Here is an 11,550-nt window from a genome sequence, read left to right on the forward strand (position 1 = left end):
GTTGTTCACTTTTGTACATTATTTGATTTCCCCCCTCAGGTATAGTCCCTATAGCTCTCCTACCACCACAGCACACATGAACCATAGTTCCTTATGCTCCTCTCTCCCCTCTCTTGACCCTTCTCCTTCCCCCTTCCCTGCTGTAGGCCTCAGATCTATGGTTTGCCTGCTAGTTTTATTGTTTTCCTGATCCTTTGTTAGGTTTCCCTATATTTCCCTTATGGTTTTATCTTTTGAGGTTCTGCGGGGCTCCTCCAGGAAGCCCCCTGACCTCCACTCCCACTATGCGCTGCACTGGCTCCCCCTCCTCCTGGGGCAGTGTCCCTGGTGAGCAGCCCAGGCACAGGGGCGGCCCAGGGCAGGCATACTACCACCCAGGCCAAGGGATGGACCCCACTCCCCACTGTGCCTACTGGCCCCTTGCCCCTACATCAGACACTCCGCACCGCGCCCTGCCCTTGGGAAGCATTAGTGGGAGGCTGGAGAGCAGCAGAGTTTTCTCCACCTTGGGCCTGCATAGTTTCAGCTGTTCAGCAACCCTTTTGAGACACAGGGCAAGCTAGGGTTATTAGGCAGTTTTAGGGACAGTGCAGGAGGGGACCTCTGAAGAATTTAGGGAGGCTTCAGAGATAAGGACAACCAAGGGAATGTAACCAATTCCACTGGGAAAAACAAACATCCCAGGACCATTGTTAACAAAATGGGAAAAACAAACATTCCAGGACCACGGACAATATCCAGGATGGTCCTGGTTTTCTTCAGGTGATAAAGTGTGGAGATGCTCTCCCGGAAGACTAGGTCATAAAGATAAAGATGTAACAAATGGGGAAAGACAAAGCTGTTAGATAAGGAATGTGAAGATCCCCCACTCAGTAGCAAATTAAGTGAGACAGCCGAGAACTGACCACTCACAAAGAGACTGGTGGAGCTTTAGCATAATCAGGGAAAGAAAGTTTATATTCCCCGAGACACGACTCCACTTTGGCTTCCTTGCCCCTCCCAGGCCTGGTTCCCTGGCCTGGGAGTCCCACTTTATTTCTGCTCTTTTTCTCCTCAATAAACGTTTTCTTTCTCTAAACAAGCCTGCCTCTTCTCGCTTGCTTGCCTGAGCGTCTGCGAAGTTCCTGCTGCGGCTTCGTGAGACACCAACCCGTGGGGGACTAATGGCCGGGGCTCAGCGCTGCCCTGCAGCCTGGGATCCGTTCCTGGCTGGGAGACTAGGCCTGACAATTCCGGTATCACTTTTGTGGTGCTAGGTGGCCCATCCCCCTCTGCCCCTCAGTCCAGGATACTGATGGGATCCCATGACTACTTTGGTCTGTTTATTTTTCAGTTCTCCCATCACCTCTGTTTCCAAGTCCCTGCATGCTGGCCCAAAACCCATGACTGGGGCTCAAGGAGTAAGACAGAGGTCATTGGTCCATGCCATGATTCCTTGGGGCCACAATTTGGGGAGAACACCTCCCTGAGGTAGGGGCCTTTGCCTTTGGTGTCTCTAGGGAATCTATGCTGGGCTCTGGGACTTTCTGCACACACAGGCCCAGCAACACCTCTGATGCCCTAGGGGCCCCTGTCAGGTGCTGGGGCTTCCCAGCGGGACCTACCCCTGGCAGTGCCTTTTTGCCTTGGGCCAGGACCACAGACAATGCACTCTTTTTCCTGCCTGGGAGGGGAGGAGGCAGTTCTAGGCCCAGTTCCTGCAGAAGGCTGGAAAGTGAGGGAGACAGAGGGATGCAGCCTAACATGGTAGGGCGGTGCCTCAGCTGTGGCCCCATCCCTCCCCTCCACTGCTGTTGAGACCAAGCTTTATGCTTCCTCTGAATCTTTGCTATGACTGATCCTTTACCTGGAATGGCCTCTGACCAAACACATCTTAGAATTCTCTGAGGCTTTGAGGCTCTGTCACAGTTGCGAGGCTGCTCCTGCTTTCCCGGGCCCCTGTACGTGCTCCCACATGCTTGGGCTGCCTTGCTAGCACACAGACTTCTCACCCGGTGAGTGCCTGACTTTCCTGGCTCAGTAAAGAGACACACAGGGACTCAGGGTGGGAGCCAACCCTGCCTTACTTCATCTGCAGAGAGGAAAGTACCTGCCCTGTGGTCAAGGGGCTGGCCCTCAGCCTACCCTGACTGAAACTGGGAGCCCAGAGAGATCACAGGATGACAGGAGGCTGTGTTGGAGTGGTAGGAAACACCCCCTCCTCTAGAGGATTCGGGGAAACAATCCCCTACGGAGATCCCCAATCCCTCACAGCTTTGTTCTTTGGAAGTGACTCTTGTGCATACTTGCCTCCTCCAGGAAGCCTTCAGACTGGACACCCCATCGTCACCTTGATCCTTAGCTCTCTGCTAAGGACAAGGGGGTGAGTAGGCCTGAGTTCTGACCCAGCTGGACGTCCTGGGGTGAGTTGCGTAACTTCTTAGATTCTTGAGCTCCTGAGGCTGGGGAAGGCCAATAGCCTTCTCAGCTAGGGGGAGATTCAGAGGTGGGCTGTGCAAGAACTTTGACCCCACTCCACTAGAGTTCCTGCTGCAGGACGGGGCTGACCTCTCAAAGGTCTGGGTCCCAGGCAGCAGACACCTGTTTTGTTCCTACCCTCTGCTGCCCCTGTGTGGTCACTTACAGCACTGCAGGCCACAGTTGGGCCTCCACTCACAGTTGGGCCCATTCACAGCTCTCCAACCCCTGCGCCCCCCATCTCTATTACCAACTCAGCCTGGATCCCTCTGCTCTGAGCCTGAGCACCCATCTGATTCAAAGGGTGCCAACCTCCAAGCGTGCCTTCCCCTTTGTCTTTGATTTTCAGTCTGAGATGTACAAAGCATCTCTGACCCCCCAAGGCCCCCATTCATCATTCTCACCACAAAAACCAGCTCCTAGCCATTATGATTCCACATATTCCTCCCCCCATGCCAGCCGCCTGGCCTTGAAAGAAGGGCGTGGCCTCAGGTGGGCAGTATTGGCATGGGGCCTGAGTACCTAGTTTCCAGACTCCCCTGGTTAAAGGGCCCAGGGACCTGGAATTAGAGCCCCTGTCAGAGGACTTGGCCATGGCACTAAAAGTGACTGGTTTTGGGGCAGTGCCAGGGCAGGGTGGGTGTCCAGGGTCAGGCCTGGCCAGCTAGCTTCAGGGTGAAGGGGCAGGCACCTGTGTGAAGGTGTGTAAGGGGAGGGCAGGTGTCTCGTCTCCTGGACACCCAGTATGACCCCCCATGGTTGAACCCTCCTTCTCACCACCTCCCAGGTGATCAGTTACCCCACCCCACTTTACAGATGGACAGTCTGGGGAGGGGTCTGTTTCAAATGATTTGGCAATGGGTGAATGAATCAGAACCAGGTGACTTTGGATCCAACAGGGCAACCGTGGAACTCTCCAGAATTGAGATCCAGCATGAACACCAGGACATCGGAACAGTGACACCACAAGCTTGTTTTCTCTTTGTATTGGCAGGGAGGGGTTTCAAATTACTTTCCAGAAGGCCTAGAAGTACAAACCTAGAACTCAAACGGAGACCTCACTTGCAGGTCCCAGGGTCTCTCCATACCTGTTGGGGCCTTGCAGTCTCAGGCCTGACCAGGAATCAGTCCTAGGCTCCCTTATTGGCAACCAGGTCTCAGCATATCAGGGATCAGGGCCCAGGGATCTGAGGTATTGGCATTTGAGTACAGGGAGGATCAGGCTCTGAAATTCAAGGGTATGGAGTGTTGGGTATGGGAATTGGAGCCTTGAATATTTGGGGAGCAGAGCGCTGAGTGTTGGCCTCAGGAACTGCACACTCAGAGCTTGGGGTCCAGGTGACATGGCAGAGCTGGGCACTGGCCATGGGTCCCTAGGCATTAAAGGCTCAGATAGCAGGCATCCAGATCCCACAGATGTGGTGCTAGGGATCCGGGGATCCAAGTATGGGGTGCACATTCTGAGGAGTGTAGGTCTTTTTCCTGGGAGGCTGGTTGTTGGCCTCCTGCCCCCAGGTCCTCAGGGCTGTGAGCTCCAGCGGCCCCTGCAACAGAGACAAGGTCTTGAGCAGGTGCGATGGGTGGTGCATGGGCCCCAGACCATTGGTGTGGGGCGGTAGGGTCTCACCTGAGGCCCTTCCTGTGTCTCAGCAGCATGAAGAGGAGCACGGCCACTCCCACCATGGCCAGTCCTCCAAAGATGATACTCAGCAGCACCGTGTAGCTCCGGCCTTGGGAGAGAGGGCATAGAGGATGGGAACATTCAGCAGTGTGGAGGGCAGGCATGCCAAGGGTGTGTGAGTGGGTGTCAGGTAGGCAGGGTGTCCTCACCTGGTTCGCAAGTCGGGGTGGGCCTGGACCAGGTGCCATCACTCTGGCAGGTGCTGGCATTCGCCCCAACAAGGCTGTAGCCACTGTCACAGTTGAAGTGGATGGTGGAGCCTACTAGATACCTGATGCCCTCCTTGTGCCCATTGTGGGGTGGGGCCAGCCAGCCACAGGAAACCACTGGAGCAGAGGCAGGGAGCAGACCACAGGCCTGAGTCTCTGGCTGCCACCTCACTGCCCAGGCCCAAGAGCCCTTGCCCATGCAAGGTTCCCCCCTTCACCCACTTTCCTCCTTCCCACCTGGGATGACCCCCAAGTCACCCTGAGCCCCCAGGCCCCGGCCTTATCCTGGGGTGCCGTCCTATTCTGGGCCCGTCCCTGTACCCGCAGTTTGGTCAGCTCCGCCTCCAGCAGCACAAGGTCCCCCCCTTCCTCCCTGCCACCCTCACCTGGCTGCAGGCTCTGCACAAGCCACTGGTGCGACTGATGGGCCATCCGTGTGGCGTTGCCCATGTCCAGGCTCCTGGTGGCCACCACATCAAAGCTGCAGAAGTAGTCGCCCCCACACAATTTGGCCACCTCAGTTCCCTGGTCTGGGTTGAGGGATATGTCCTCCGGGAAGAGGGGCTTGAAGGTGGGATCGTGCTTGGGTCCATGGAGGAACGCGTGGACCAGGTCCACGGAGTCGTAGGTGAGCAGAGATGAGCTGTTCTTCACAGCCCCTGGGGAGGCACACGGCAGGCCTGACCTAGGGTCACGGCAGGCCAGGAGCCTAGGGTCTCCCGCCCCCACTCCACCGTGACCCTGCCCCCACCGTGCTCCCAGCCCCCGAGCACGCGCCTCATTGTCACTCACAGCGAGCCCCAAACTCGAATAGCTCTTGGGAACTGGCGTTGGGAGACAAGACCTCCCCATTGGGCAGGGTGAAGTCATCTTTGGGGTCACCATTGAGCGTTCCCAGCAGGCCTCGTGTGTTGTTAAGGAAATTCTCAGGCAGCAGGACAGACACACTCAGGAACTGACCCCGGATGTTGACCTCCAGACCAGCCCCCGATGACAGCATGACCGATACTTTGTCTCCAGAAGCCACTGACAGGAACATGCCTTGGTGCAGGTGGAGGAGGTGGTCAGGTGTGTCCCCGGTGGGCACCAGTCTCAGACCCCACAGTCTCTGGACAGGTGGGCCAGCGCCCCTGGACTTTGGAGGAAGGGAGTGTCCCCAGGACAACACTGCTGTCTGCTACTCTACTCCTGGAGCCCACACCAATGCTGGGACCCTCAGCTGGATGCCCCAGATGCCGGAGGGCCACCCCACATACCGGAGGCACTCATGGGAGTCACCTATCAGGCCTCAACCCCCAGTGGGAGGCACAGCCATGCCTGCTTCTGTCCTTCCAGGGGTCCCGGCACCCTCAGCAGCAATAGGCCCATACCAGGCCCCCACCCACCCCCACTGGATAATTCATTCTTTAGTTCTGGAGACAGCGCCAGCTCCCTAGCCTTCAGGGCTGCCCGGCAGCACTAGCATTCTAGTTCCAGACTCTTCCATCCTTTCTGTACTCTGACCAGGTGCCCCAGTGAAGAATTCTACAAAGGTGTGAGATCAGACTGGGCTCCCCAGGCTCCACCCTACTACCTGACACCTGGAACCACTCCCGCCAGAGGCTGGAGACACGTGTATAGTGCTGGACCTCCGCGGTGGGGAACATAGCAGAGGCTTATTGTTACCCCACAGTGAGCCCCGGGAAGCCCCCATCTGGACCCTGCACATCCTGTCACAGGGCTGGTGAGAGGTGGGAGTAGGATTGAGGACGGCCCTCCCACCTGGTGCAGCCACCCCACTCACCCCGCAGGTCCATCCAGCTCTGCTCGGTGAAGCTGAGCACCTGCTGGTTCAGCAGCACCTGCAGTACACTGGCAGCCAGCCGGACCTCCACCACGTCGGAGTCCCCCTCCTGGACCGCCACGGCCGTCAGCCCTGTGCCTCTGATCATTGAACCTGGGGTGGTGGGTACAGAACAGGACTGGAGTAATCCATTCTTTAGTTTCTGAGGCAGCTCTAGCTCCCTAGCCCTCCGGGCTGCCTGGCACTCAATTCCCACTTCCCACCTGGGATGATCCCAAGTCACCCTGAGCCCCCAGGCCCCGGCCTTACCCTGGGGCGCCGTCCTATTCTGGGCCCGTCCCTGCACCCGCAGGTTGGTCAGCTCCGCCTCCAGCAGCACATACTCTCCCTGCCCATTGAACGTGAAGTTGGCCCCATCGAAGGTAATGATATGTGGATCCCCAAACACGGAAGCTGAGGAGAGCAGAGGGTCAGGTGAGCCGTCCCGCCTGGCCTGGCCTGGCCTGGCCTGGCCCCCGCTCCCCCTGCGGCACTCACCCACACGAGGGGGCCGGTAGGTGCGGCAGTCGCTGGAGGGCCGCCGCTGCATGTAGCGGTGGCACTCGGGTGCCCAGAGGCAGCAGTAGTAGAAGCTGATGACATCGTAGAGCCAGTGGGAGAGGCCGGGCACCCTGGGCGGTACGCGGAATGGGGGTGCTCCCCAGTCGTGGCCTCGGTCTGGGGTGCTGCCGCCGGTCGAGTCGGCTGTCAGGAGTTGTGTGCCATCTTTCGTGTAGCAGCACTGCTGTCCCGAGCCATACTTGCGACTGGGGGTGCAGACAGGTCAGGGCTGCCATAGCAAGCCTGCCACAAGCCCCCACCCTGCGCTCCACCACTATCTGGGGGCTCACCTGGCTTGCACGGAGCGCACACAGTGGACGGCCCCAGGGTGGTAGGTGCACACGCTGCCTTGTTCGATGTCGCAGCCATAATCCGTCTGCAGAGTAGCCCACTGCTGTCACCCTCCCAGGGTCCTGCATCACCTCCCCGGGAGACCCCCCAGGCACCCTCACCCCTCAGCCCCACCACTTCTCTCTCTGCCCCCCATGGCTGTCCTGGGTGGGCTTGGCTGTGCGTGTGATGGGGAAATCAGCCCCTCGCCCTATGCCTTCGCCCCATCCTGGGCAGACTGGGGTGGAGGCTCACATGAAAGCGGCCAGAGTCGGCCCGAGCCTGGGTCAGCGTGCAGGGACAGTCAGGCAGCTCTTTCAGGAAGTTGGGCAACTGGTCCTCCAGCTCCTCCCAGGCCAGGCACTGAGCCCTGGCCCAGGCCACAGAGTCCTTCCGGAAGTCTTCGCTCAGGTGCCAGGCCAGTGCGTGCTCGTTGCTCCAGAGTGAGCGCACATCCCTGCAGGGGGCACGAGAGCACACTGAGATGGACCCACACCCCAGCCCCTGGCTCCCCGCCAAGTGTGGCTGCCCCACTGGGACGAGCCTCGCAGCCTCTGAAGCCCTTACTTCTCTCCTGCGTAGTGTCTGCTGCTGATGATACGAAGCGCACCCACTTTCCATTTCTGGTAGATTTGAGGCGCAGGTATTGGAAGGAAGGTAAAGGTGCCAGAGTTGGGGATTTTCAAGGCCAGGGTGTACAGGTACGACCAGTGTGCTGTCCACTCATCTGAGTATGGCTTCCCTGAGGGAGAGAAGGCTATGGTCAGCCCTGGGGCACTTCTGAGGACCCCTGGGGTAGGGATGGGCTGGGCAACAATCTTCTGTGCTTAGAGCAGCTGGATGGATGGACAGATGGTCGCCAGAGATGCTCCTGCCCTGCTGCTCCAGCTGCTCCTGCAAGGACCCACTCGAGGGGGCACCCGTCCACCCCACGTGCCCCTTAGCCTGCGCCTCCCATGCTTGCAAATCCTCACCTGGGATTTCCTCCCACCTGGAACTCCCATTCTCGCATCTCTGCAAGCTCAATGCTCCTGACAGCCCCCCAAGCCCCAACACATGTGGTGGAGTTCCTCGGTCTGTCTAGGCCCCAGTCGACCTCACCTTTCTCCTCATAGCCCCACAGTTCGATGGTCACGTCCTGCGTGGGCAGGGCCTGGGTGCTCCAGTTCAGGGTGAGTCTCCCCATGTTACCCGCGGTGCCGTAGTACTGCCAGTGAGTCTCATTCACCAGCTGGCTCTTCTCTGTCTGGGACACTTTGCTGGGGTGCACTGGGTAGGCAAAGGTGAGGAGTGGATGAGGGTCTGGGGCCCAGTGAGGAAGTCCAGGGAATCTGAGAGTTATGGGGGCCTCCCAAGGACAGAGCCTGGCAAGGGAGCCATGGCCCATTGAGACCTGCAGGAAAGGGGCAGGAAAGGGCAGAGCCCCCACCCTCTATTGCCCAGGCTTTTGGTCTCTGCTTGGATCCTCCCACCCCCTGGCCTGGCTGGCCCATCCTGCTGGGGGAGTATACTGCCCACTCCCTCTGGGCTGGGGCTCCTGTCTGGATGCCAGGGGATGAGGAAAGGAGTCGTGGAACTGTGCCTCTGCGTGGTCCCTCCCGAGGACTGGTTCAGCCAGAGAGGCAGGGCACAGTGTAGGAGGACCAGGTGTGACTACATGGGCACTGGGGAAAGTCCCTGTGGGGGCCCAGGACCTGGGGAGTGTGGGGCGGTGCCCATGGCTTGAACCCGAGAGGTATAGCTCACCAGCCAGCCAGGTGCCTGAGCGTGGGAAGGAGATGCCATTGTCCATGGAGACTGTGAAGGGGATGCGGCCAGTCTCGTAGAGCAAGGGTGACACACAGTGCACACGTCCCTGGGTGTCTACGTGACCAAGGGTCTCGATGCTCTCATTAAACCTGCAGGGGGGCCGTGTCAGCAGAGTCTAGGCCAGGGTGGGCCGAAAACACTCGGGCACCTGGGCTCCTGACCTCCCAGGGGACCCGTGCAGCCAGCCAGTAGTCTGGGCCTCAGCGTTAGCAGAGCCCTGGCCACGCAGTCCCTCAGGCCTCCCACCTGCAGATCACGCCTGTGGTGGTGCTGCTCCAGTGGAGGTGCTGCACTACGAAGTCCTTGCCTCCCATCAGGGAGCCTGAGTAGGGCATGACCTTTAGACAGAAGAACAGGAAGTCGGAGCAGCAGGTCTGCAGGCCCTCGCAGGTTGGATGGCAGGAACATAGCCCACTCTGCTCCCCACAGCGTTGGGAGCAGCTCCCCGAACCTGGAAGAGAGGCCCCTGAGCGCCGGCCCCTGAGAGTGCCAGATTGGGTGCCCCACGTGCAGGACCCCAAGTTTACTTTCCACGAGACCATTAGAGAGAAGCGGTCCCTGGAGACCACACTGGCCACATGTGACCCGTCCTTGGGCATAGGAAACCCAGAGGCCCATGGGGTGGGGAGTCTTTACATAGATGATTTAGCACTTGGCCTCAATGACTGGTCGAAATGACCTGAGCTGAGGAGGAAATGCCCCCAGATAAATCACTTTGCAGCCTCGGGAGCCCCCAGGCTATGACTGACCCTCAGCCACCAAGTTGTGTGGTTGTTCGCAGATGGCCACATGGGCCAGGAACCTGTCTCCATTCCCTTGAGTGGGCCTGCAGCCTGACAGGGGATGGTGCCTGGGCTGAGCTGGCCTGTCTCCCTCTGGTGGGCAACTGTGACGTGGATGGTAGTCCTACCCTGAGGGGGAGGGGAAGAAAATGTCCATCCCGTCCCCTTAGGGAAGTGGAAGAACATTTCTAGCAGAAGGCCCAGTGGGGCCAGGATGGGGGAGAGTGGTTTGGAGGGGGCTGTGTATACTAGGACCCAGCCTTTCCCACCGTGGGGGCCTATGGTGGGGCTATGTTCTCATGGGATCTGTTCTGCTGGGACTGGTGTGGCGGGGGGGTTGAAGGTGGAGACGGGTGAGACGCAGGCCCTGAGGTTGGAACTACATGTCCCACCTAGCTCTTCTCTGCCACTTTCAACCGGGGCCAGTCAGGAGCCAGACCTGGCCTGAATCGCTTACTTCACTCAGGAGGACATCTGGCACTTGGAAGCTTCAATAAATATTTGTTGCTAAGACTGTGATTGTTCAAGGGGCTGGGGGAGGAGCTGAGTGATGCCAGTAAGTGAGATCAGTGGCGGGAGGGTAGTAGTACTTGTCCCTGAGATGGGCAATAGAGGCCCAGTACGGAGGGGGGTCCTGGGGTCCTGGCTGGGTGGGGAGGGCTTGGGGGGTGGTTTGCAATGAGGAGGGGTCTGGGAACAGCCAGCTCAGCCCAGCCCAGCCTAGGGCTGGGGTCCTGGCTCTGTAGTGTGGGACATCCCTTGAGCTTCTTGGTTTCAGTTCTCCTTGATGAGGACCACAATCCTGCCTCTGGTCGGGCAGGGGGCCCAGTGGGGCTGGAGGACTCCTCTATGGCGAGCAGCTGTCAGGGCTCCGGGTGGAGGCCAGGGCTTTTCAGAGCCAGCCACCCTCCGGACCACCGCCCTCCCAGGCAGCTGCTACCTCCCTGCTCCCAGGGAGTTTTGGATGGACACAGCCCAGACCCCTCATCCCACCAGTAAACTCTGGACTTAGGCCCCCCCTGGAATTCTTCCCACTGCCCCCAATACAGTCATGGACAGAGGCTGAGCCAAGAGGGTGTCCACCCCCTTCTCTGGCTATAGCAGGCAGATGGACAGGACTGAAGCTGCAGTGTGGGGGCATACCTGATGCTGGCTGGGGGCCTGGGATGGATGCCAGAAGTAGCAGGGCCCAGTACAGGAGGGGCAGCTTCATTGTTCAATCTCTGCAGCCGGCACAGCAGGGACTGGGAGGCTGTGATCTGGCTCCCTCCTTACATCCTGGCCCCGCCCCTGCCGGATCCTCCTAGTGGCTGCCCCGCCCTCCCAGTTTGACCCGGTCCCCTCTCAAAGTCCACAGGTACGCTGGGGCTGACCTGCCCTGTTAGCACATTCCAGGCCTAACAGGCCCAGGACAAGAGGGAGGGGGCCAGAGATCCCAGTTGCGATCCCCCAGGCAGCCAGGGTGGGGCTCCCTTAAGAGATACGATGCTGTAGGGTAAGGTATAGGTGGGGTTGTTTTCATACCAGGATTCCAATCCCTGGGCCTCCAGCCCTCTCCCCAGTCTCCATGTGTGTGTGTGGGGGGGGTGGTGTAGGTATTCCCAGTTTCTCCCCACAGCCTGGTGGGGAAAGGGAGCAAATTATTTCCTGCAGGAACCCCAGGCCTGCGTGTGGGTGCTGGAGCACTCTGTGCTGTTGCAGGAACCCGGCCCCAGCCACCTGGGTGTCTCCCGGGTAGCAGCTTCTCAGAGTTTTCAAAAGTAACATTCCCCTGCTTCACAGGAGCTGGAGCTGAGTGTAAGCTACATCTCAGCCTGTGGCCCTGGCCAGCACCTGTCCCCTGGGCACCAGCCTCTCTACCCTGGTGGGCAAGGTTGGCTCTCACAGGTGTCAAGGGAG

The 11,550-nt window shown here is 59.2% G+C and overlaps 1 protein-coding gene across 1 annotated transcript; it reads right to left on the minus strand.

Moving 5' to 3' along the window:
* Positions 1-4,008: 4,008 nt before the first annotated feature.
* Positions 4,009-9,455, minus strand: SUSD2 (sushi domain containing 2). The gene is made up of 13 exons (XM_084245134.1): positions 9,116-9,455; positions 8,807-8,958; positions 8,162-8,329; positions 7,628-7,802; positions 7,316-7,517; positions 7,021-7,106; positions 6,668-6,936; positions 6,440-6,583; positions 6,131-6,283; positions 5,140-5,388; positions 4,734-5,006; positions 4,288-4,464; positions 4,009-4,187 (listed from the first exon to the last, which is right to left on the minus strand). The coding sequence occupies exons 1-13, from the start codon at positions 9,409-9,411 to the stop codon at positions 4,081-4,083; spliced, it is 2,451 nt and encodes an 816-aa protein (XP_084101260.1). The 5' UTR covers positions 9,412-9,455; the 3' UTR covers positions 4,009-4,080.
* Positions 9,456-11,550: the final 2,095 nt, after the last annotated feature.

This window comes from Talpa europaea (genome assembly GCF_964194135.1).
Source record: "Talpa europaea genome assembly, chromosome: 10".
NCBI lineage: Eukaryota > Metazoa > Chordata > Mammalia > Eulipotyphla > Talpidae > Talpa > Talpa europaea.